Below are 26,387 nucleotides of genomic sequence, written 5' to 3' on the forward strand. Positions count from 1 at the left end.
TATCCTGTGTGTGGTTAGGATAAACTGAGATTCTTTTCGCCAATCTCCTTTAATCAGAACCAATATCCTATTGTGTGGTTAGGATAAACTGAGATTCCTTTCGCTAATATCCTTTAACCAGAACCAAAATCCTCTGTATGGTTAGGATAAACTGAGATTCCTTTCGCCAATCCCCTTTAACCAGAACCAATATCCTCTGTGTGGTTAGGATAAACTGAGATTCCTTTCACCAATCCCCTTTAATCAGAACCAATATCCTCTTGTGGTTAGGATAAACTGAGATTCCTTTCGCCAATCCCCTTTAACCAGAACCAATATCCTGTGTGTGATTAGGATAAACTGAGATTCCTTTCGTCAATCCCCTTTAACCAGAATCATTGTAACACCACAGTTTAAGAAAGACCAATCTTATATAAGTTGGTTTAAATCTTCTTACACAACAATTAAATAAGCATCAAGTGCTAACACCCCTCTCTCTCTCTCCTTTTTTTCTCACTTGATTTCCTCCTAATTCTTATGTTTGATGTGTTTAAACACTTATTCTATCATCTAATAATCTCTTATTCATGATTTCCCTTAAACTCGTTTAAGGTAAAAAACAAGAAAAGATGAAAAAATCTCCTTTTTTTTTTCTAGTTGAACTAGTTGTTAGAAAGAGAGAAAGAAGCTGAAATTCTCATATTCTTCAACTTATTTATGAAAATATCATTAATACATTCTAGTACAACCTTCTCAAACTCTAATTGTTTTAAAAGTTTAATTTAATATAGAACAATATATCAGGAGACTCCTTATAAAATTTAGCTCAATCTGGTAGTTGAATTAAGAGATGCTTAATAGCGTTAAATTGATCGGTAAGTGATTTTACATCAAAAATTCAAACTTTATGTATCGTTTTATTTACTCAAATCATCAAGATTTTTAACTAATTCAATGAGGATTTTCATCCCTATTCTCAGTAGAAGTTTTACCGTCAGATTTTCATTCCTTCCAATTAAAAACTACATGATTACATGCGGGGTTTATACCGATAGTTGGCGCTACTCGTGCTTAAAATCATACATTAATTTATTTGAAATCCCCTTCTATTTTATAAACATTTAAACCTCAAATTTAAAAATTATTCCTTTACAATACTTATTTTACCCGATTAGAAAGTTTTCGTAATTTATCACTAGTAAACATTTCACACACTAGTTTTATTAATTTATTTCATTCAAAAATTAAGTTAATGTCCATTCTAAATCACAATAATTTTTCCTTCTAATTTATTATTTTTCAATTGAAAATATTTTTATACCGGGATTTACACTTTTAATATCCTAAAATTTGATATCGATGTAAATACAATGAGTCTTTCTGAATATCCTAGCAAATATAAAAGATATAATGTTTTCTATTAGATATGCAATCAACCTCTCTCTATATTTATTTTTGGAAACAAAATTCATTTTTTTTCCTTTCTTGCTTTAGCTTGTTAAGTTTTGGGGAAAGAGCAAAAAACCCACTCTATAAGTCAACGTAAGGTCATGCAAGAAATACGTTAAGAACCACCGCCATGCACTCTCATACATTGATTTTTGTTTTTTACTTTTTACTTTTATTGATAAAAAAAAAAAAAATGTTTCTCTTTATAACTCATTGAAGGCACATGATTAAAATAAATAAGACCATACTTGTTCGTATCCTTGTATCTACACGAGCCCATATTTTCAATAAACATAGAGTGGCAAGGTTAAATTAACTTGTGAAGCTTCTAATCCTTCTTCATTAATGACAAATTGGACCAATGTGTGTGTACATCTCCTAGACCAAAAAAAAATACCTTGTTATGGAGACCTGTCACCGTAAATTCAAAAATATTATGATGCTCAAGGAGGCGAAATATCTTAATGAATTGCAGGACACACTGAGATCAAGTCCCCCAGAGAACAAAGCTATGAAGAGAGCAAGCTTTGTTGGCATCCTGACAACAACCACGTTCTACATTCTCTGTGGTTGTCTTGGTTATGCAGCTTTTGGAAATGATGCACCGGGCAATTTCCTTACTGGTTTTGGATTCTACGAGCCTTTCGTGCTAATTGACCTCGCAAATGTATGCATAGCTATCCACCTTATTGGTGCCTACCAGGTAAAGCCTTGCCACCCAAGATGTCCATCAAAGTTGTGCAATTTATAATATACTTTGGCTAGTCATATTCTAAAATGATCTGCACAAACAGGTATTCTGCCAGCCAATCTTCAGTTTTGTGGAGAGCAGATGCCACAGAAGATGGCCTGATAGCAAGTTCATAACGAGTGAGCACACCATTAACATTCCATTTTATGGTGTGTATTACCTCAACTTATTCAGGCTTGTGTGGAGAACTTTATACGTTATAGTGACAGCAGTTCTAGCCATGATCCTTCCATTCTTCAACGACTTCTTGGCTCTTCTTGGGGCGATCTCTTTCTGGCCGTTGACAGTTTATTTTCCCGTAGAGATGTATATGGCGAGGACAAAAGTGCCAAAATTCTCTTACAGGTGGACCTCCCTGAAGATGTTGAGTTGGGCCTGCCTGGCAGTATCGCTTGTTTCTGCCGCCGGATCAGTTCAAGGCCTGATCCAAGCTCTCAAGACATATAAGCCCTTCAAAGCCCAGCAATGATTCTGTTCCATGATCATACTTTCACTCGGCTCAAACCAGAAGTCAGAATCAGTCTGTACTTTACTCATGATGCCGAGCAATATCAAATCACCTACCTGTATTCCGTCAATTATAAGTAAAACTCACATGATCATGCCAGAGAGAAACTGCATTAACACTGATCGGGATCTCCTATTCTATCAGTCAGAAGCAATAAGGTTTTTGTCTGGTACCTCAAACTCATATTTCTTTCTCTCTTTTATATATATATATATATATATAATGTCTTTCAGGAAACCCAAACCAGAGCATCAAAGTTAAAGGTTCTGTCTGGTATCCAAGATGGTCTTGAGAGATGAAACGTGTATTGAAAGCTCTTTTACACCAGAACTCCAAAATTGTTCAAGTACTTTTCCTTTAAATTCATCCATTGTTCTTCATCAACCATAAACCCAAGTAACAAGAAATACTGCTTGAGCGTCTGAATCATTCAATCATTAACTTATATCCAAAAGTCCACTCTATGTGTATGTCTATTTGCTCTCAGCTAGAAAATACACTTCTCTTAAATTTTTTCACTACCTACCTCCTATCTCCTCAGTTTTTCGATATCCTAACTACTCCAGGTCTTTTTAGGTCTTTTAAAGGTTCCGAATCCCAATAACGTTGAGAAACTGATGGCTACATATATGGGACATGGAAGTGCCAAAAACAGCATGAACTAAAACCTAAGGGTTTAAAACAAGGAAATTACTTCAATTTATGTAACAAGATTAGAATGAGAACAAATAGGAGAAATTCTAAACAAGAACCATGAGGACAAGAGATAGAAAAGCTTTCATATTAATTAAGTAGATGGGAAGATTAAAAAATAAAAAACAGTGAAAAAGTCCTCCAGGGCAGCATTTGAAAAGCTAAAAATGGTCTTAACCTACCAAACGTCAACCAAAGGACAGCACTGAATCCATGAACACTGAACCATCAGAGACAACAAATTCAGTTACATATTGAATAGAAAGTCGATGTTCTACCAAACTCTTCTGTTTTCTTGATCCAATTTGACATTTTCCAGCAAGAAGACTGAAAAATCCGATCAGAATACTTAAAGTTATATTTATCAGTCGCTCAGTACAAGAGACAGGAAACTTCACAAGTAAATGACCAACATTCATGGAATCAAGCTGAAAACATTTACCTTTTCGATATAATACAAATTTGATTATATTCTCGGATTGTCAGTCATAACTTTTCACAGGAGATGTGTCTGACTTCTAGAGTCAAATAATTTCATTATTACTCTTGCTATTGGCCAGATCCATAAACCTGAGCATATACTTTAGAACATCTCTGCACGTTGTCCATCAAATTTGGCATCTGAAATAATTAAGAACCTGTTTGGCTAAGAAGGATTTTTGCCCTTTTTCTAACTTTTGGGGCTTCCCCACCCCCCCAAATAAAAAACAAAGAAAGAAAGAAAGAAGAAAAGGCCAATGAAAAAGATGTTTTGGTAAAATTCTGAATGCTCTTTTGAAATCCAAAAGTCAGAACCTATATAATGGAAGTTTTTTGTTTTTGAAACTCATCTAACATAAAAGCATGTTAACAGCAAACAGTTTTACAACCACTGCCACGGCAGCCAAAACTGACCATGGTCACAACTACAATAGCCACAACTAAAAGCCCAACCAAAAACCATAGGAAAATCCACGGCTAAAAGCCACAACTATACCAAACAGACCCTAAGAGAATAGATAATGGCACTGCCATGGATTGTAGCCCTTATAAGAAGGGATGGCATCATGATTCATGAGAAATAAAATAGACATGTCTCAGGAAGAAAATGCATTCCTCATATTCTCACATCCAAATTGAATGTCGAAATAATATGCTATAACACTCTAGGAAAAAAAGCACCCCAAGTAATATAAAAATATATTCATTAATCTGTTGTGTATTCGCTTGCCATTATGAGGTGAGGCTACAGGATATTTGTAGACAACAGCTGCATTTCCTCCTCTCAAACAGAAAACCATTGCTATCTGGATATGTGGTGGGTGTAATGTTAAAAAGGTATGACTGTTGCATGTAATACAGGCTGGCAGTGAAAAAGTGTGCATCCTTCAGAAAACTAACACTATTAAAGTGCTGCTACACGAAGAGAATCTTTTCATTTTAAAGAATATCAGTCATCTAGGACACGGTGTAACATGTGAAAAAAATTCTTGAGTGAATTTAATATAGTGAAAAGGTTCTGAGGAGAACAGAAAACAGACAAATAGGACCAGTCAGCATTAATCAAAGATTGCTTTCCGTTTAATATAAGTTCATCATCACCAACTTTCATGGATGTTGAAGGTACAATTTCATCATTATATAACACTTCATATGACATTCACCAGACATGCAATCCAAGAAGGAGCTAATCAATCTGCAAAGTATGATATCTGTTCATAGGTAAGTTCAGGTGGGTTTGACTGTACTCACAAAACTGCCAATTTTGATCTATGGAGATCTTCAATCTTCATGATCTTCAGTGCCACCGGAGATATCAAGTCTCAGTTGCATTTAAATGAGTTAGTTCTTTTTTCAAGCTGTGAAATAAATGAGTACAGGTCATTAGACACATCATATTTGGCACCTATTGAGTATGTGGCCTATTGACACTAGTCATATTCCATGATGCTCAATTTCAATTGTCAGTCAGGGAGAGTGGTTAGAAATATTACCTAGTCAGTAAGTTCAGGAAGACTCCCTTTCACTCATAACAAATGCTTGAATAAGACTCTGTGCTGCATGGGTCTGTTCAGGTGTCCCAGATATTATAATCACAGTTTCGGAAGCTCCTGGCTTTGGCTCGTTAATGGTAATTTTTGCATCAGAGATCTGAAACAGAACCAGTAATTATCAAGGTTTCTTTAATAAGACAAACTGTTGAAATAAACATTAATGAAGAGTCTCCAAGATGGAAAATTTAAATGAATAAAAACCCCAGCCCTGACTTGTTGCGTAATAATATTGATATGAAAGCATGCTCTAAATTCCCTTTCCAAAAATTACAGGTAAGCCCATTCCTGGATTTATTTTTTTATTTTTTTTGTGTGTTAAGGTTAATTAGAATATTAGTTTATATGCATGACAAATAAATGGATGAATAAATCATAGGATATACCTGACGAATTTGTTTCAAACATGCGCCATCTTCTCCATAAATTACAGGGACAATGGTACGAGGAACAATAACTTCTATAGTAGTGCTTGTGATAATAGCTGGATGGCTCACACTGCATACATAATTAATGGAAGCAAAAATAGATGAACAATTTTAAACCTACAGTTTACAAGGGAGAGAGAGGGATTGGGGAGAAATAATAGGATATCATACCCTCCAAAACCTGCAATTCTTCTTTGTGGAGGTCCTGCAAAGTCTGGCATGCCCATTGGGCCACCACCTTCAACGAGTCCCTGCAAACCAATCCAGGAAACAATTTACCAATTATAATTGATGGTTATTTTTTTCAGAGTTCAATATTAGAATTTCCAGCTCTTCCTTGTAATGTCAGAAATGGTAAAAGGGTAATCAAGAGGGAAATCATCATATTGCCAGGGAACAACAGTCAAGCTTGAGAGAAGCTCAAACAGAGCATATAAAGAAAAGGAGACAATTCGCTACCTGAGGACCCCATGGTTTTCTTTCAGCTATATGTGGGGGCATCCCTGGTCTATGAATATTGTGCATGAAAGGAGGATGATCATCATGGGGAGGGAAACTGACATGTGGAGGTGCACCAACCATTCCATCAAAATTGGGAAATGAATGGAATGGAGGAGAGAGTTCCTTCCTTCCCATATATGGAGGAAATGGAGGTACTTGATCCAAAAATGCAGGATTTGAAAGAGGGTCCATGGAAGGAAATAGATTTTGGAAGAAATGATGCCTTAACCTAGTGGTTATCTGCAAAAGAGCCTCTTTAACTACTTCAAACTCTCCGTTTATCTGTCCAAAAAGAAACAACACAAGACACAAACACAGTAAAAAGAAAGTTCATCAGAAGTAAAAGTGTGAAGAAATATCTTTACTATGTAAACATTGCACATCAACTTGCTTATTCATCATAGGATGACAAACCATCAACTAAGTTCATCAGAAGTAACACTGTGAAGGAATGTCTTTGCTATGCAAACATTGCACATCAACTTGCATATTCATCATAGGATAGCAAACCATCAACTAAGTTCATCAGAAGTAACACTGTGAAGAAATGTCTTTGCTATGTAAACATTGCACATCAACTTGCATATTCATCATAGGATGGCAACCCTTTAGTGTATAAAACTATCAATGCTATTTAAGACATCAAATGAAAACATTCTCAAAGTGATGTAAATTGGTGGATTTAAAATTCCCTATGACATCAACCTAAAAGAAATTATTGTGAAAAAAAAAAAGTACCTGAACCACTCCTTCACTTTCTGAAGCACAATTTGGAATCTGGTCCTTCCCTAGTATACGAATATAGGCACCAGATGACTTCCTCATTTCAGACATGATGGCGCCACCCTTGCCAAGGAGACAACCAATTTGATTAGAGGAAACAAGAAGCCTTGCTATTATAGCCTTCTCTTTGTTAGATATAGCCATAGCTATCCTGGTCTGCACACGAATAACTGCATCTTGAGGAGCTGATATCCTATCATCTGGGTGCTGCAATGATTGACTTGTTGTCAGGTGATATGCATTACATAAATGAATGACCACAAGAATCACTAAAACTTAACAGTCATAACATGCAAGCAAGAAAAGATAGACAAGCCATACCGCCAGACCAGAGATGACAATTACTCGGTCCTCCGAATCAGAAACTCCTTCCATAACTTTAATATCACAGCCAGTTTCTTGCTTAAGAATCTTTATTATTGTACCTCCCTTTCCAATGACACCTCCTACTCTGTCATTGTGACACAATAAGCGGAAGGTTAATACATCAGGCATAGGCTTCATTTGATCCTGGATAACACTTTCATGACGATCCCGGGGTCGAACAGCATAAGGTTTTCCACGACCAGAAAAAGAATGGCGTTGCAGGTAAGCTTCTGGCCTGGGATGAGAATGGCCGGATGAATGTGATGAAGTCCCAGAAGGATTGGCAGGGAAAGAGTCATGATCCCTGGGTGGATTCTCCAAAAGCTGTTTAGAAACTGCTTGGAGAGCTTTCCTAACTGCATCAATCTCTCCTGTTATCTGCAGCGACATCATTGAATATGTTGAGAATATATGAATTTATGTATCCAAAACATAAAATTCTGATGTGAAGACCATTTGTCCAGGTCAGCATTCATAACAATTACTGTCAACGTTTCACTTTACTGTTAAAGAACCTGGTCATTTGTACAAAGTAAAAAATCCAGACAAATGAAGAAAGATGTAATCAAGCCAAGTTTGCAGGAGCTAACCATGCATTGTAAGACAATCCAGTAGTCATGAGTAATTAGAAAAGTAAAAAACATTATCAAAACTACAATTTAGAGATCTGGACAATTTAACAGGCAGCTTTAATGCATTTCAGCAAGATTAAATTTTGCAATTAGGTTGAATGGTTTGGTTTTATCAAGATGATGGGATCATGCAATCTTGCTCGTGACACATAGAGTAATAGATGTAATGGTTCTAGAACAAACTCCTCGTTCCATAGCAACCTTTGCAAGCTATGCTTGAATCTATCCCCCTCATTCCATGCTTTTTGCGCACGTTCTTATCTTTCTAGACAAACATTATCAGTTGCTCGTAGTAAATATAATTGATAGCATTTGAGGGCATGGTGAAGAAAAAATGCACAATAATTTCTATAATCCGTGACAATACGGCAGGAAAAAAAAAGTAATATTCAATTACCTCAACTAGCTCATCGGAAACTGAGGAACATATGGGAAGTCTATCCCTAGGAGGGATCCTAATCTGTGCCCCACTTTCAGCTGACATTTGTTTGATTACACTGCCACCCTTTCCCAAAAGGCAGCCAACTTGACTGGAAAGGACAAGTAACCTCAAAATAAAAGTAGAAGGCTTGTTATTTTCCTCATCCCCTCCATCTGTCACCGGATCTGCTTCAAACATTTTTTCCGAAACAAGCAACAATGCTTTCTGCATTGATGAAGTTTCTTTTACAGTCCCTGAGTCTTCTACAGGAACACCTTCCTTCTCTTCTTCCTTCTCATTGCCATCATTTGTATTATCACTCTCTTCAGCCACATTAGCCTCTTCATCACCGTCCTTTTTGCTCTGTTCAATACTGACTTCAGTCTTTTCATCAGAACCAGAGATAACAATTATCTGCTCATCACACCCAGGTATATTTTCCTCCACGATAACCTTTGCTCCTGTTTCTTGACGAATTTGTGAAATAACAGCACCACCTTCCCCAGTGACAGTGCCAATTTTTGGAGCAGGACATAATATACGGAAAACTACAGCAGCCGGAGAGGATTTCAGGGGTTGACTGGGGGAATTGGTGCCAACTGTGTTTTGCCGCTTTCCTTTCCCGTTGGTCTCCGTGGACTTACTATCATGCAGTCTCTTTGAAGGCGTCAATGCAGTAGACATGCCCACGGATAGCTGGAAAAATCTATTTCACTGCAGTTTGCACATCAAGACAGCAAAAGAATCCCGATTAAATCAGAAAATAGAAGATTGCGGAATGTTTGAAGCCTACAAATAATACCGCGAATACATATATATATATATATAACTGCTCCATTTTCACCGGTGAATAGAAACAAGAACCCTAAATCTGAGAATGCTGTGAATAAAATCTGAATCTTGAAACTCATGATTTTTGTGTCTCCAAGAGAACATTCCAATGACCTAAAAAAACCAGTGAAGCTGACTCTTCGATTTTTCGAAGACAAGATAACATGAGCTAATACATTCAAAGAGAGAAAATAAAACAAAGGGAAAGAAAGCGTTCTCTTTTGTTACTTCTTGCTTTCTCTCGGCATCCAAACCAGATGGTGAATTTCCATTAAAAAGAGAGAATAATGAAGACCTAAAACAATATATATGTGATTTGAGATCTTTGATACTTACAGAGTTTTGACGAAGCTAGTTAAATTGATGGTCTTTCAGGAGGCCTTGGCGCTCAATTTTGAGGAAGAAACGAAGATATGATGAGTGTGCTGAACCTAGGTTTTTATAAATGGATGCTAAGATATGTCGGACAGAAAAACAAAAAATAAAGAAGAGGAAGCGCAATTTCATCCGAAACCTTTATAATCATTCTCGGCTGCGTTTGCATACCGATCTATAAATTTTGTCAATTAAGTCCCAAATCTTTCCATCGTTCTTGATTGGGTCCTTTCATTGATATTTTAAGTCTAATATGCATATTTCATGCACCAGAATGGGTTCTTTTACAGAAAAATTGATTAAAAATAAAGTTAGTTAATATTAACATTTTTATCTGATGTGCATGTTTTATGCACTGAAATGGCATCGATTTGAAATAATTTTAATCCAAAATTTGATAAATATTAATATAAAATTCTCATCAAGAATTTTTTTAAAAAAATGGGGATCAAAATGATAAAAATTATATGTTTGATATTTTATTAAAATTAAGCATATAAGTCACAGCTTAAATAGAGTTCTCTCTGGAACAAAATCAGTGTATTGATTCGCGTGAAAGTTCTTGTTAAATTATCTTTTAAGAATTTATACATGTATTTATTGATGCATTACATAATATTTTTCAGAAATCTTTTTAATTTAAAATATATTAAGATAATATTTTTTATATCAACACTTTAAAATTAAAAAATAATATCTAAAAATTTATTAATTTAATATCTTTTAAACAAAAATAATTTAAAAAGTAGATTGAAACATAAAAATAAATATTCTGATACTATCAACCAATTAGCCTGCTCCATTGATGTGCTCACAAAGGTCTATAATTTTGTGTTGTTATTTTATCCTATGCAATTTATTATTGTAAAGTTTTAATTTGCTCCGTTTATGGGATGTCTTGATTCACATCGAGAGTTTGTCTTGTTAAAGTACGCTTCGTGTGCTTGGGGTGCACGTGAATTCCGAATTCCATTCCTGCGCATGATATAAGGCAGTTTTTTAAAGTAATTTTTTTTTTCAAACATTGTTTTTTTATCATTTTGAACGTACCGTGTCAAAACTAAATTTAAAAAAATAAAAAATATTTTTTAAAAATATATATTTTAAAAATCAATCATTACTATATTAATATTACTTATAATCTTATAATAACATTTCGAGGTGTTCTGTTCATCCCTCCTGGTAGTTAACCACGTGCATAAAATTTATGTCTCAATTACAAATTTATATTCATGATGAATATTCAAGTTAATTTGTATGTATTTTAATTAATTTTAAAATTAATAATTATCTAAATTTTAATAATTTTAAAATTTATAAAACTCAAACCAATAATCTCTAAAAAATTAAGTTACACATTATAGGTTTCTTCGTTTCATTTCTTAACCTCCATAGTTTAAATGGATCCCTGTAAAATTAAAAGATTATCAAAGCCTTTACGTGGATACCACATGCAAATAGAGAAATAAAAGGAAAATAAAGGCAAATTATCGCGCACTAATAGATGAATCAGAGAAATAGGAATAAAATAACATCATCAGAGAGCAAAAAAGGATCACGGTGGGGAAAAAGGTAAAAGGAATACTAGAAATGAAGATAAAGGGAAAGAAACCAGGAAAAAAGAAAAGAAAAGAAAACAATAACAGAGAAAATAAATAAAGGCAAATCATGGCGCGCTAATAGATGAATCAGAGAAATATAGATTAATTAAACAAATTAATAGACAGTGTCACAGAGACAAAAACACATTAAGAATCGTAAAGAAAAGACACATGTGGGATTAATAAGGATAACTCAGCTTTGAAGGCACAGTCGCGGGGATAATGAAAGCTAGGAAATATCATTAGAAACGAATCAAGAAACATAAAATATATCATAAACCGAATGATTTTTGCAAGAAAAAACCATTGCCTCGTCCTCTCTCAAAGAAATCTGAACAACCAGAAGATTGTTCTTCAACAAAGCTAGTAAAAACAAAGGAAGAAGAACGGGGGAAACGAGTGGCGGGAGAAAAAATGCCAGGAAAGTTACCGGCGGGCATTTAACGCGCAACAAACAAAAAATCAAAACACCCTCCCAAACAAACACATCCTTCAGCCACCCCTAATTCAAAAAACGTAACCACGCCATGTAAGCGATGGCTAAGACATGAAGTAAGTCAATTGAGAAGGAACATGAAACCCCCCCTCAAGCCCAGCATCCATGGAAAAAGGCGGGGAAAAAACCCTACAATATTGACCAAAAACGCGCAGCCCAACATCCCACTGAGGAAGCCACAATCAATATTCTTCAAACAGTGTCGTTTATAGTGAACTGTGAGACAAGCAATAGTCTAACACGGTAAAAAAAAACAGTTATGTTTTAGTTTTTTATTATTAATACGCATGCAAACAACCATCTTCGGCTTCCTTCATCCAAGTTGAATTGATTCAAGTACAGTAGGATCTCCAGGTATCCAATGCGACTTATTTTGCAGATTTTTTAGCCCACAACACCACCATAGCAGAAACTTCAGTCCAGCTCAATCTACAACCTCGCCGGTTAGCGATACATACCCAACACAACATGAATAAGCATCAATGACAAAACAAAAACAACAACAACATGCGATGCTCAAGACAAGACCAGGTTAGCGAGATGCATTCATATTCGAGAATCGAGATGTGATACGAGATAAGCATTGACAATTCCAAGTCTAGAAATATGTTTGGATGTGTTAAACTATATTTTTTTTATATGAAAACAATCATGATTTTTTTTGTTTAATGCTTGACCGTGTTAGAATTTTTTTACTAGATCTTTCTATCGCTACCTTGTTCCTTACAGGTCGGCTGACATTAATATGCTAAGATATGAAATATGTCTGGATTGGATTAAAAAGTTGTTGTTCAGGAATTTTCTTTATTTTTCAAGTTATTGTTTTATCTGTTTCCTAGCTGGGTTTCAAGATTTTAATTTGATTTAGATTTTAATTTGATAGTTAAGTCTAGCCACTCTGTGAGTTATTTTTGAAAAAAAAAATAGTTAAGATTATTCAATTATTTAGATTTTTCTCTAAAAAAATCACAGTATAATCTTATGGTAATTATTTTTTTATTGCTTTATAAGCTGCGTGAAATTGAAATGCTACTATTGTTATATTGTTAGAAAGAATCAGACGAAATTGTCAATGGAAAAACGTAATTGAGCTCTTTAGGCCGACAATCAACTCACACGGCATTGAATTTAATTTAAAGAAACAACCTCACGTAATTGGCAAGTATCATGTGAAGCTTTAAACCGTCTGTGATTTATACTGTGTGTGCACCGAGGACCAGGATATACTCTATTGTGTACTTGCATGGTAGAATTTCCCAGCTCTGAAAGCTTGGGATAGGGTATTGATATCTTTCTTTGTTAGTTTATTTATTATTTTTAAGAAAAATAGGTAGTGATTTTACATTGACAACTGCATTGACTTAAAAAAATAAATAGCAGAAATTTTGTTTCTCATTAAATAGTACGACTGCTTCATTACCCTTAACATCCATTTTTTCAGTCCTGGTTTTAGAGGTTTGGATGTAATTTCATAATGAATTTTTTTATTATTATTGTTTAATTCTAGTAGTATTTTTTATTTTATACAAACAAAATAATAAAGTTTTATATACATGACTTGCACGAATATAACTAACTGTGACAGTATTGATCATGTTTTTGCTGCATAATTTGATTTGTTTTGATATCTTTTTTTTTCTGGATGATGCGTGCATGGTGGTTTGGTTAGGTTTTTGATATCAATGTGCTTTTTTTTTTTTTTAGGTTGTGTGCTGGCTAAGTTAAAAATTAAATCAACCCTTCAATTTGTTTTTTCTATTGATTAAGTTTCTTTTCTCTTAATTGTAATTGTTTTAATTATATTGGTTATTTATAATTGAATTTTATTTTTAATTTCATCTTTGGCCATATAATTTTTTTTATATATTTTATTAAATTTGGTTCTCATTCTTTTAATTGCTATTTATTTTGTTTTAGGTCAATTTCATTTCATTTTTCCCTTAACATTTAATTTGTAATAGTTTTTTTGTTGAATTTAGTCATGATTATTTTAATTGCTATTCTTTTTGTTTTTCATTTTATTCACTTATTTTAACATGTATTTTTATTTCTATTATCTTTTATTAATTTTAATAAAAAAAATCAGTTGACACAAGCATATAAATGTCTTATATTATCTTATAGAATTAAATATTTTGATTTTTATTTATCTCTTATTTTTTCTACTTTCTCTTTTAGTTAATGTTTGCAAAAAAAATTATTTGCATGGATGATTATTAGATGTTTAGATAGATTTTTTGTTTCACACTTATAATTTTTATCATGTAAAAAAATATATCAAAATAGCCTTAATTTGTACTGAATTATTTTTCTTTTTAAAAATTATGACTCACTATTGAATACAACTCAAATCATATTTTTATTTGTATTTTAATAAATTATTTTCTTGACTTCATTTTAGTTAGGATGCTCTCTATAGTTAAATTTTTTTTCATGATTCTAGCTTTTAATATTTAATCTGTTAGGGATTTAATTTTGTATCATCTTATCATTTTGCTTTTGCTTTTTTTTTTTTAATATTAGTTTTGTAATTTTCTTTGAATTCTTTTACATGGGCTTGTTTGTGTCTTACATACTATTTTTTAATATAAGTTTTTTATAGAATTATTTTTTTGTGTTTAATTTTTTAAGATATTATTATAATTTATTTGTACTTTTTTGTATTGTATAAATAAAGTTAATTTTTCAAGAAAAAAATATATTTTTAAGTAACATTATTGACGTGTTCGAACTTGCATGATTTTTTAGAACATGAATTTATTCAATTAGTTTTATTTGTATTTAGTTTTAGACCATGAGTTTTATAAGATATTGATTTATTTTTTATGAACTCCAAGCTTAACGAATATAATTAAATAAATATTTCATATAGTATGAATGAATATCTTATTTTATATTTATTTTTTAATTTATTTTTTTATTATTGTTAACAATTTTTTTAGATAAATGATTATTAATTTATTTAACTAAATATGTGAATGACTCCAATAAACAGGCTTAACGAATATAATTAAATAAATATCTTATATAGCATGAATGAATATTTTATTTTATATTTATTTTTTTATTATTGTTAACCATTTTTTTCGATAAATAATTATTAATTTATTTAACTAAATATGTGAATAAAATTTTTAATTTATACTTTAATTTTTTTATTAAAAAACATATTAAATAAATATTTTTTTAAAATAAACCTATGACAAAGTAAAAGTCAAATATACAGTATAAACAATAAAAGAAAGAAGTTCGAAGCTAAAGTCAAATCCACAAGGCTTTGTCTAGAAATTCCACTTTTCCTTTGGGCCAAAGAAAACGAAAGCATAAAAAACAAAACCTCATTGACGAGGTGGCAATCATCACACCATTCTCTCTAACTTAACTCGCAAGTCACTGCACCCACATTCATCCACTGAGCGAACGGTACCCAACTACCTACCCTCAATCGCCACCCCACCCGCTCCCAAAAATACCCTTACAAAACAAAAAACGTAATACCGTCGCTGCCTTTATAAAAAAAAATCAGCGGGGATATTTTAGTAAAGGAGATCGCGTCCAATAGAGTAGAGATTGCTATAAAAATCCCGGGTTGACGCGACAATGAGTTCTTGATCCTGCCATGCTCTTGTTGATTTCACAATCAACACCGGGAAAAAGCGAAAAGAGCCAATGGCAGAATCCTATAGGGTTAGGGTTCCACCACAATTACCATCACCTAACCCTAAAATCTGCTGCAATCGCGCAACAGATTGTTGCTCGGCGCCATTAATTCTCGCAAATCTTGCCAATTTCACCAAGAGTGCAGCGCCGGCTAGGTTCATATACTTCAATCACGATGGACTGTGGATTGATTTTGAAAACGAGGTTGTGGAGTCTCTCAAGCCTGCTTTCTTGGACGGCAAGGCGGTGATTGAAATATCGTTTCGTGAGTCAAGGTATCTGTTTGATTTTACGCGTATGTTGCAAATTGATTTTGATTCAGGGATTCAAAGATCAATTGCGTGGATTGATGTGAACGGGAAATGCTTTTTTCCTAAAATGTTTGTGCGTGAAGATTTTGGGGATAATCTAGAGGAGGAGAGATTGAGTAATCGTAAAATTGAAATCGAAGTCAATATTGATGGAAATTCAATTAAGCGAAAAAGAGAGGAATTTCGTGACAAAGAAGAGCCCGAGGTTACTTCGTCGAAGAAAGAAGAGGGTGGATTGAAACGGCAGCGTTTGGGGATGCGTGATGTGGGAAATTGTAGGTGGCTGAATACGAGGGTATTTAAAGAAGAAGAGAAGAGTTATTCACCTGTGAAGAATTATTTTTTGTCCGGTATGAAGAAAATTGATCCTGATGTTGTGATCACGGCAATCCATCAATGCACGCGTAAGGGTCTTTCGGGGGAGGCTCGTCAAGAGGTCTTTTTAAAGCAGATTGAGATTACAAAGGCAGCCAGGGGTGTTTCAAATACAGTGTATGCTTGGTATGGCGCGCCTGCGAAGGAAGTTGAAAGTATCCTGGCTCATGGTTTTGGTGGACCTCGTAAGGTTTCTGCTGGTGAAACTTATGGTGTTGGTGTATATTTGTCTCCTTTTGGATTGCCTCATATGAGGTAATGCACTAATTGTGTTTTGTTGGAGTTCTTTTGTAGTTTTAGGAGATTTATTAGGTTTCGTTTTCCTTTTTTCCTTATGCCCTTTGATGATTTGAGTTTGTGTGGGTTTTGTTTTCAGTGCCAAGTTTGCAGAGGCAGATGATAACGGTGAAAAACATATTATACTGTGTAGAGTTATATTAGGTAATGTTGAGACAGTAGTGGCAGGGTCTCAACAGTACTATCCTTCTACTATTGATTTTGATACTGGCACTGATGATCCCAAGAATCCCAAGTGGTATGTTGTTTGGTCGAGTGTTATGAACAGACATATTATCCCTGAGTGTGTTGTGAGCTTCAAATCGTCTATTAACGTGCCAGGTATATTCTGGTTTCCATAGGTGCTTCATTTTAGCCGTCAATTTTGTATAGTAATTTCATTGAAGCTGTTTTCTCTTAGGTCAAGTGAGAGGATCGACTCATACAAAGTATTCCCTTGAGAAATTGTTTTCAAAATTAAGGAGTTGGCTTCCTCCTGAAAAAATTAAGGAAGTGACCAAACTATATGATGTGTATAGGGTAAGTAGGCTGATAGCAATTTTTATTGCATTATTTTCTAGTATTTCCTAAGTGCTGGAGTCTAATTTTATACTGATTTATTGTTTTCCAGGCTGGTAATTTGTCCAAAAATATTTTCATACGGCATTTGCGAGGTGTGGCAGGGGATTATGTTCTGTTATCTGCTATTCGGGAGATACGTAGTTCAGAATAAGGTTTTCTGGGTTTTGTATTGTTTGGATATGTTATTAGTGCTACTGTTAGAAAGGTGTATCAAAATGATAGAGCCACCTGCATTATCATCTCACAGGATTACCGTGGTATTAGTGATGAAAGATTATCATGTGAAACAACAAGAATTACTTGCAGTTTTTTTCTTTTTTCCAATATAAGCAGCAACTTTGTTTTAGTTAAATGGTAAATATGCTTGCAATTTGTTTTGGATTATTTCAATACAACACTGATTTTTTTTGTGGTCAAGACATTTTGAAACCTAGTGAATTGCATAAAGCTGCTATTATAATGTTGACATTGAGTAGTGTGTTGTAATTTTTATTGTATGCTAATGCATGCAAAGTAAGTTTCTGAGGGGCAATATCCACTTTATGTGTGAAAGAATATTGTTGTTTTAGAATGCCTGGATGCATCTCTCTATTCTATATCGCGCTATGATTTTATTTTGGGCATGGAATAATGTGGGAGTTCCTTTGACATGTTATATAATTTCATTTAAGAATTTCCAATACAACTACGATGAATTTGAATTTAAACATAACCACCCTTGTTTATATGTATTGGGATCTTTATTTAATTGAAGAAATATCTTCCATTTTGGATATTATTTGTCACTATAACAAAAAAATTAAAGGGAAAAATCTTTTCCAGATGTCCTTGTCATATATCTTGTTAGTGGGCCAACAGTAGGTTATTTGCCTTATATTATTATCACCACTACTTCAGAGGACCTTCGTTAAAGATTATATGAAGTTTGTAGGCTCCCTTTTCCATAATCACTTTCATTTATATGTTGGTGCTTTTCCAGCTACGATATATGGGAAGAAGTGAGATATGAAATACTGATTGTGTATTTGTCAGTGAATTACAGTCTTCTATTATCTTTGCTCAGCGTATGAAGATTCAGATGAACTTTGCATTTGGTTCCGTGAGTCTTTTGTTAAGAAGGAGAGATGCTCTGAAGCATAAAGTGTTAAGCTCATTTGTTAAGAAGGAGAGATGCTCTGAAGCATAAAGTGTTAAGCTCATTTGTTAAGAAGGAGAGATGCTCTGAAGCATAAAGTGTTTATGCAAGTGAGTTAATTGTTGTGGAATTGTGTGGATAGTGGACTCTCTCGTAGTTTAAAGATAATTTACCTGCATTAAGGAATGTTGATTTTGGTGTCTAGAAACTAAAGTGGGAAGTTTTCATTTTAAGAGAGCAAGTTTATCCATGCTATTTGAGATATGTTCAGTGCATTATTTGCTTAGCAAGTTGGCATAAGTGATTTCAGAACTAGATTTCTCAGACACATAAGGAGTCCTAGTTTTTTGCTCCTTCAGGTTTGCATATTCTTGCTCCTGCTTGCGAAGGAAATATTGGATCTTGCACAGGTAATTGAAATTTTCATAATAGTACTCCTTGGAATCTAGTATTCTTTTTCATCAGTTTGTATCTCAGGAATGTTACCAGTCTAATAAAATGAGATGAATGTCAAATTTCTTTTTATTGTGTTCAGATCATGAGAAAGGCCGGGATGGATTGTCCAGTTTCGCCTGTCTTTGATTCATGTATCAGTGTTCCTGTTTTGTTCTGGTAACTAGATTCTTGTTCATCCATAGCCTCTGGTTGATAATGGTTTTGACTGTATTTTCATGCTTTGTGTGTGATAAATGCTTCCTTTTATATATGAGCATTTCTTCATTTTCTCCAAAGTTTCATATATTGGAGATGTTGTGCTTAATGTTCAAAATTTAGTGTGTTTCCAGAGAATCAGATAACTTCAAAGCAAGAATTGCTGCTAATGGCACTTATCGTGGTCTGTGCTTCTAGTTAGGCTGCCAAAGAAAAAATCACAGCTGGTTGCTGGGATGAAATGTTTCTTTTACACATTAATGCAACTCTGTTGACCTTGAAGAGTTTCTTTCAGTTTTTTGTTTTATTAGGTAGCATTTAGGACTGCAGGATATGATTCATACAAACATATTGCATTTTTTAATTAACTGGAGTTAGCAAGGGTTAGGTGTTGTCCATACGAATCAAGAGGAATTACTCTCAGTTGTTTCTTGCATCTTGTACTGTTGTTTGTTGTGCTATCGCGTTCCACTTCTATGAGATTTTATTATCTCAGTGGCAATACATATACACACTTCTTATATCTAGTTGTCTCGATTGCATACTAAGGGATGGGCTCCATCTTCTGTTATATATGTTTTCTGTAGTTTCAAGAACTGGACCGGTAGGAACACTAAATCCTTTACCAATTTTCCGTAGTTGCACCGACTATGCTGTGTTAGGTGATTACTGATGTATCTAGGTGGATTGGTGATAAATTACCTGGAATGGTAAAGTTAGGTGGATTTTTCCTTTTCCATCCCTTCATTATCCCTATCTCTACATATGCTGCTTTTGCCTCTCACTGTGACAAGAATGCTCAGGCTCTTTCTCAATGAGCATTCAGATGCACTCCATGATAGGAACACGCATATATGATGGACAAGCATCTTTCTCCTCTGTATCCAAACATTGGATGTAGGTTTCATGCTGCATGGTTTGTGCGGGAGAGAAGTCTTGAACCATCTTCCACAATTGTTCATTGGATAAAATATGTCACATGGTTTGGATCATCAAAGTCCATTGTTGGGAACTGACACAGATACATTCTCCTGATTACTTAAGAAACTTGACCTCCACGTGTTCTTCTGGAGTTTGTCAACCATGGTGTGTATAGCTGTACTTCATGTATGTTCTTATGTTAGTTTGATGATCTAAGGCACCAGCTTACCCTGCTTTTGCTATTGCTTTCTTTGTTCTAGGGAGTGTTGTGTTTAAAGTTTATATTGTTGGGAGACCATGAAGGCGGTGAGGCCTCTCTCATTACCTATGAGCTTTTGAACATTGCTGGCATGTCCTGGTTTCCACTTGTTTCTTGCACTGCCACTTCTGCAGATAATGCTAATTTGAACCCTGGTGTTGCTGGTAAGTTGTGATTCATGACTTCTTTTTGTTAACTTCTGCAAGGCTTTTCTTATCAGCTTGTGAAGATAGTTACAAGCATAAATTTGCAATTTGTCGTTGATACTGAGAGCATATAAATCATATTATTGGGTGGTTTTGATGGAATGATCATTAAAGCCATGCCTTATTTCCTGTCACATTAACATTCGTTGGTATACCTCGTGCAGTAGATGATTCCCCAGGATAATTTCTAGATCCAAAGCTAGTGGGAGATTTGAATGCTATTGTTTGTCCTCTTTAAACCTTTAACTGTGAAAAAGATGGATTTGTTCCCGTCATCATTGGTGCCATTGAACTGTATTCAGCAATTGAGAGCCTGCAATAAGGCCTTGAGCATAATATTCTGGCAAGTTCCGGTAATATATTCCTCTCGTCCTGCAGAGCTTCCTCCACGACCGTTGCTTGGGAAACTCGCAAGGGAACTTCATCGTTGACTAGTAACCACCTTCATATTTTCTTTCTTTTTTCATCAGTATAAATGTTATTATCTCCTGCTTGTTTTTACGTTGTTAAATACATGGAGGGGTCTCCGGCTGTTCAATCTTGATATTATCCGAGAGCATTGGACCAGAGATCTGTCGTCAACATTAACTACATTCCTGGCAAGACAACATTTTATTTTCTTTTGTATTGTCTTTTCCATCCAAATTTGTTTTCAATCACTCTTTAAACGGTGTTTTATTGCTATATCTTGAAAATTTGCCCTACGGTTTCGTTTTATTGTTTATCTTAACATGGAAACGTGGCAGGTTACGGGAAAATGCCATAGCGTGAGCAATAATTACAGACTTCGTTCCGAGCCTTGTACAGAATCAATACAAGAAAAAATCCACCTAGAAACTGTTTGAAGCACGATTGACTTGACATAAAAGTTGTCTCAAAAGCATCATGTTGTCTGAGAAAGTATGTGAGGGGGGCTAGCAGCTGGAGGATACAAGTAATCCCAACCTTCAACTTCTGTGATTACTGGCAGGCAGGCTGGTTGGCAGGATGCGTGCCTGCTGCGCTACTCGTGAGCAACAATCGATGGCTATCAGCTCCCTTGAATTCAGCTGGCTTTGCCCAACTCGTTATGTTATCTCGCCATTATCTCGTGCTGTTCAAAGGTGCCATGCGCAGCCGTTGAATAGCAACCTCATGATGTGTACAGTCATTTCTGTTGGGATAGTATCCCGCTTGACTGGTCGAGCAGTTCATAGGATAATGTTGCCTTGTTTTTGACAAATAAATTCCGTTGTGTACACAGAGCTATCGATTCTTAGGGATTTTTCATTATATAAAAATAAAAGGCTAAACACTAAAGGATATGCTATCGTCACGTGTGGTTCAGAGTTTCATTTGACAGAATCATATCTGCTTGTGGGTGGTGCACCGACCACCAAGCGATGCACTCCCAGTCTCCCACTGAAACGACCGAGTTACCTTGTGAATTTTCTATGGCACAAACTGCAGAAAGTGTTTTATGCCTTGACAACATCAACACGAAAGAAAAATGTTTTCCATTTTCAATATACCAAGCAAAACCTTACAGCTCATCTTTGGGTAAGCAAGCTTGAGGATTCCCCGTGATTATACCTGTATCAGATTCGTGTTTGACGTCCGTTCTCACAGGTTTCTGGCTACAAGAGGGTCAAACCTTGAGACCTTACAGGGGAAGAGGAGACATGTTAATTGGCTAGAGACACGATTTTGAATGCTCAATAGAGTCTCGTGAGAAGGTAGCTTTGGGCTCCTACTCGCTTCTTCAAAATTATCAAATTACTATTCGGAGAGACAATAAAATTATTAGTAATAATAATTGCATTTCATTCTTTGGTTTTTAAGACTCGGAAACACAAAGTAGTAATACATAAAAGCCGAAACACCCATCACGAAATCTCCAATAACAACAGAACATAAAAACCACAAAAAAGCAACTACCCACTTGTAACCGGTGCCTCTAATGCAGTAGTAGAAGGCAAATCAGCTCCATCACCATCAGCATCACCATCGACAGAAGAAGAAACAAGGGTCCAATCAGGTGGTAGGGGAGGTAGAGGAGCATAAACAGTGGGCTTGCGCCTTATGTCCCATGGTTGACTCTTTCTTGGCCTTGTTTTCCTGTGATGTGCAGTTGCCTTCTTCTGTGGCCTTGAAGAACACTCTATCGACATCCCACCATGACCAAAACCAGTGCCGATTGGGACCGTTTTGAACTCGCCGTTGACAGGCTTGAAAGACGGTGTAGTCGAGGGTTTGGATGCCAACAGAAATGGAGAGCCAAATATGGAAGAGACTGTCATTTTATCTTATTCCTCTGGGTAATTTCTTTCTCTTCTTTCTCTATATGCAACAGAAAGGTGAGCGCGCAATGGCTGTGGCGGAGGCCTTGTCGTCTGCTCAAAACAAAAGCAGCGGAGCTCTCTGGACCCTTCAATTCAGATTGGGATCTGTTATATATCATTTTCTAACTTCTCTACCATCCTTATCATTTTCTTTTTGGGCCTATGTTCGGGCCTTCTCGAGTTACCACTTGATAAGGATATGGAAATACGATATTTAAAAATAAAATAAAAAATCTAAAGTGAGTGAAATATACTTTAGTTTTTTTGTAATATTCTATATATGAGATAAGAATTTTATATACAAAAGAACAATGGAGATATTTTAGATTATTGCAAATAGTTGTTAAATCAACATGATTATTGCAAATCGTGCAAGTTCACTAGTCTGATTCTCCCTCCCCTCCCTCCTCTTTCTTTCCATAACTTTTCAATTTCAATCTATTTATTTTAAGAAAAACGGAAATCATAACTGTTCATTTTTTATTCAAATAATTCAATTTTTTATATCTATTAATTATTTTAATTATCTTTCTACCTTTTCAGTTAAAAGTTCTTTGAAAACAAAACATGTTTCCTCGCTTTGGGTGCAAAAATGCCATAAAAAATAATAATCAGACCAAAAATGGGAATTCGAGATAAAATATATGATGGGTTAACATTTTTTTTACCTGCGTACTCTCTTACAAAAGATTAATAAAAAATTGGGTAATAATTCAACATTTTTATTTTTGGTGTGTGTGTAGAGGTTTCTCGAATTATCGTACCTGTTATTTCTTATTAGTATTCCTTTTGATTTTGAATAATTTTAGACTTTGTTATTGGGTTAAAGGTATTTTATTCTTGAAAAGTCAAGTATATTTTATTTTAATAGATCGAAAATATTTTACTTACATTTTAATTTTTTTTAAAAAAAAGATAAACATAATGAGCTATAAAAATATAAATACCTCTTAAATGGCCAATTATATATATATATATATTAAGAATACTCTCAAATCAAAAAAAAATTAACATAATGAGCTATAAAAATATAGATACCTCTTATATGGCCAGTTTTATATATATATATTAAGAATACTCTCAAATATGATTTTTATCTTCTCTCAAATAAAAATGAATAGATTCAAGGAGTTTGGAAATGTTTGGTTCTCTACAATACAATGTTCTTGAGGTGGAACCAAATGCAAGCAAGAATAATTAAAATTTTAAATTCCAGTAGTCTCATGAATTGCTTGGATTCTTCTTAATTCCATAAATATTTTGAAATTTGAAAGATTGGTTTTTTGTTTATTGATTCTTTTAAGGTCATATTTGTTTTCTGGAAAACAGTTTCCAGGAAATCACTTTCGTTGATTCTTCTAAGGACATGTTTGTTTTCTAGAAAACAGTTTTCGGGAAACCATTTTCCTGTGTTTGTTTGTTATTAGGAAAGTTGGTCGACGGAAAGCATTTTTCGGTAAAAAAAACACTTTTCAGTCAACGAAAAACATACAGCCAATGAAAAACACTTTTCAGTCAACGAAAACACTTTCTGATCAACGAAAATACGGTGAACGAAAACACTTTCTGATCAACGAAAATATTTTTTAGTAAAAAAAAATTGGCTTGGTTTTCAGGAAAGTGTTTTCTTTTTTAGTTGTGTTTGTTTTTCCGGAAAGTAGTTTCCGGGAAAACACTTTCTAAACTTTCTTGTGTTTGTTTTTCAGAAAGTGGTTTCTGGGAAATCACTTTCCAAACTTTCTTGTTTTGAGAAAAATAAAATATTAATAAATTATTTTTCCAGTTCATTTTCCATAACATAATCAAATACTGAAAAGTGTTTTCCAATTTATTTTCCATAATACTACCAAACATCGAAAAATACTTTATTTTTCAAAAATTTATTTTTTTCAAAATTTACTTTTCTATAATTCATTTTTTTTAGAATTCATTTTCTTAAAAAAACAATTTTTTTACAAACAAAAGAGAATAAATCACACTCCTTGATTTATGTGTGGAAATTTCGTAACATCTTGATTATTTGATACAGGGATACTTCTTTCTTTCTACATGATCAGAAGTTATGTTTGGCAGGAGGTTCAAAATTCAAAGATAAGATGTTCAGAGAATAATTTGATGATTAAACGTCTAGGGAGTAAAAAAATATATAATAAAAGATAAAATGCTCACGAATTTTGGTAAAAATTTAAAAAAAAAGACTTGATTTTCTAATTAAATGGCAAATGCTCACGAATTTTGGTAAAATTTTTTTTTAAAAAAAGACTTGATTTTCTAATTAAATGGATCATATCTATCACATCGTTTCTCTAGACTTTGGTAATTGATGACATTACCACCAACATGACAGCATTGACTTTGTAGAATTCATCGAGGTCATGACAATCACCTTATAGTATGGCACGTTGCCGCAGCAGCTAGAATAATTGGAGTTTGTTGATATGCTCCGTCAGCATGTATTATTTCTCTATGTATTTTATCCTGTAATTATATAAAATCTTGCATCACGCATTGAAAATAATAAACCTTGTTTTAAAATGAACAGAGCCTGATAGTTGCTTTAATCTTAGAAGATGTTATTTTTACATTATTGTTCGTTAATGTTCTTTATGAATGTCTGTAACGTTGTGCAAACAATCTACCTAGTAATTTAACTACACAAGCATATAGACCAATGTTTCAATTTGTATTTTACATCGTGAAATTATTATTTTGTCCCTGATCGACATAACCCCTAGGAGAATAGTTCAGTGATTTTATAAGGGTTCAAATGTCATTGTCAAATTCACAAGGGTTAATTCTCATGGCAAGTTACTATCATTTAATTTTTTTTAAGAGGTATTCTCGGTTTTTTACATTTTTTAGATATTAAAATTGTTAAATTAACCCTAAAATTATTCTTTTAAACTCTGGAATAAGGGGTGTTTTTGTCATTTTATTTTATTGTTAAGTTGGATGGGGCAATTTAGTTTTTTTATTTAAACAAATATTATGAAAAATGAAGTTGGTGTCTACCATTTATGCATCAATGTATGGGCAAGTCTATACTCTTTAAGCAGCGTGTGAGCTACTTTCTAGTTGAAAAACACCAACTCGTGCCATGATGTTTGAAGCTACATGATGCCTTTTACTATGGGTGATGGAGCGTGTGGTATTTTGAAGGATGGCTGGGCTCCTGAGCCCTTTTTTATTTTTCTTTTGTTCTCTCTCTCTTCCACGTTAAATTACGTGCTGATTATTAAAAAAACTAACTTTATTTTTTTATTTTATAACATTTTATATCTGATCCTCTATGTTTTAATTTATAAACTAGATATTTTAATTTGTAAGTTTGATTGTCAATTTTTTTATTAAATTTTAACCTGTTTTCAATTTTATTCTTGGATATCGAATCTCAGTTTTTAATTTATTCATGTTTGGTCCTCGTTCTCTTGATTTTTATTTTTTATTTTTATTTTTTTATGAATTTAATATTTGTTTTTAATTTTACCTGTAAATTCTGATTTTAATGATATTTAAAATTAAACCCTCAATATTTTGATTTTAAATTTCGACTATTTATCATTTTATCAAAATAGATTTTTTTAAATTTTGACTATTTATCATTTTATCAAAATAGATTTTACAATTTCATCATTGAATTCATAATCTTGGTTTTTAATTTTTTCAAGTTTGATCCTCATTTTTTTTATTTTTTTGTTAATTTTTTTTCTTTCTGGTTTTACCATTCAATTCAAAGTTTAGTAATGTTTAAGGCTAGACCCTTGGTGTTTTAATTTAAAATTTTGATTATTAATCTTTTTATCAAATTTTAATTTGTTTTCAATTTCATTATTGGATCCATGGTCT

The 26,387-nt window shown here is 33.8% G+C and overlaps 4 protein-coding genes across 14 annotated transcripts in view; 2 read left to right on the plus strand and 2 right to left on the minus strand.

The window, feature by feature from the left end:
- Positions 1–3,205, plus strand: part of LOC105120500 (amino acid permease 6-like) — a 10,104-nt gene extending 6,899 nt beyond the window's left edge. Inside the window, exons 6-8 of one of the 2 annotated variants that reach the window (XR_841342.1) lie at positions 1,904–2,131; positions 2,223–2,845; positions 2,921–3,205. Coding sequence is in view for 1 of the 2 variants with exons in the window: in XM_011018726.1 (XP_011017028.1) it covers positions 1,904–2,131; positions 2,223–2,648 (654 nt within the window). In the remaining variant the exon portion in view is untranslated. Of the gene's footprint in view, positions 1–1,903; positions 2,132–2,222; positions 2,880–2,920 lie in introns of those variants that run through there. The other variant, XM_011018726.1, reaches the window with a different exon arrangement.
- A 1,632-nt stretch (positions 3,206–4,837) lies between these two features.
- On the minus strand, positions 4,838–9,868 carry LOC105120501 (KH domain-containing protein At4g18375-like). Its single transcript, XM_011018727.1, has 9 exons — positions 9,709–9,868; positions 8,518–9,255; positions 7,444–7,866; positions 7,078–7,329; positions 6,298–6,621; positions 6,010–6,089; positions 5,797–5,908; positions 5,354–5,510; positions 4,838–5,218 (listed from the first exon to the last, which is right to left on the minus strand). The coding sequence occupies exons 2-8, from the start codon at positions 9,223–9,225 to the stop codon at positions 5,367–5,369; spliced, it is 2,043 nt and encodes a 680-aa protein (XP_011017029.1). The 5' UTR covers positions 9,226–9,255; positions 9,709–9,868; the 3' UTR covers positions 4,838–5,218; positions 5,354–5,366.
- A 5,527-nt stretch (positions 9,869–15,395) lies between these two features.
- Positions 15,396–21,749, plus strand: LOC105120504 (probable inactive poly [ADP-ribose] polymerase SRO3). Of its 10 annotated transcripts, none has more exons than XM_011018732.1 (10): positions 15,396–16,445; positions 16,567–16,808; positions 16,888–17,006; positions 17,098–17,200; positions 18,081–18,172; positions 18,265–18,293; positions 18,543–18,593; positions 18,719–19,920; positions 20,016–20,178; positions 20,385–21,749. In XM_011018732.1, exons 1-4 carry the CDS (start codon positions 15,514–15,516, stop codon positions 17,197–17,199), a joined length of 1,395 nt encoding a protein of 464 aa, XP_011017034.1. In that variant the 5' UTR covers positions 15,396–15,513; the 3' UTR covers position 17,200; positions 18,081–18,172; positions 18,265–18,293; positions 18,543–18,593; positions 18,719–19,920; positions 20,016–20,178; positions 20,385–21,749. The 10 variants fall into 10 exon arrangements, with proteins under 10 accessions (XP_011017034.1, XP_011017039.1, XP_011017041.1 ...); XM_011018737.1 differs by having other exon boundaries at positions 20,016–20,654; positions 20,967–21,519; XM_011018739.1 differs by having other exon boundaries at positions 20,967–21,519.
- Positions 21,750–21,989: 240 nt separating this feature from the next.
- On the minus strand, positions 21,990–22,650 carry PSRP6 (plastid-specific 50S ribosomal protein 6). The gene has a single exon (XM_011018728.1). It carries the CDS (start codon positions 22,497–22,499, stop codon positions 22,134–22,136), a length of 366 nt encoding a protein of 121 aa, XP_011017030.1. The 5' UTR covers positions 22,500–22,650; the 3' UTR covers positions 21,990–22,133.
- Positions 22,651–26,387: the final 3,737 nt, after the last annotated feature.

This window comes from Populus euphratica, unplaced genomic scaffold (assembly GCF_000495115.2).
Source record: "Populus euphratica unplaced genomic scaffold, PopEup_1.0 scaffold6.1, whole genome shotgun sequence".
NCBI classification, from domain to species: Eukaryota; Viridiplantae; Streptophyta; class Magnoliopsida; order Malpighiales; family Salicaceae; genus Populus; species Populus euphratica.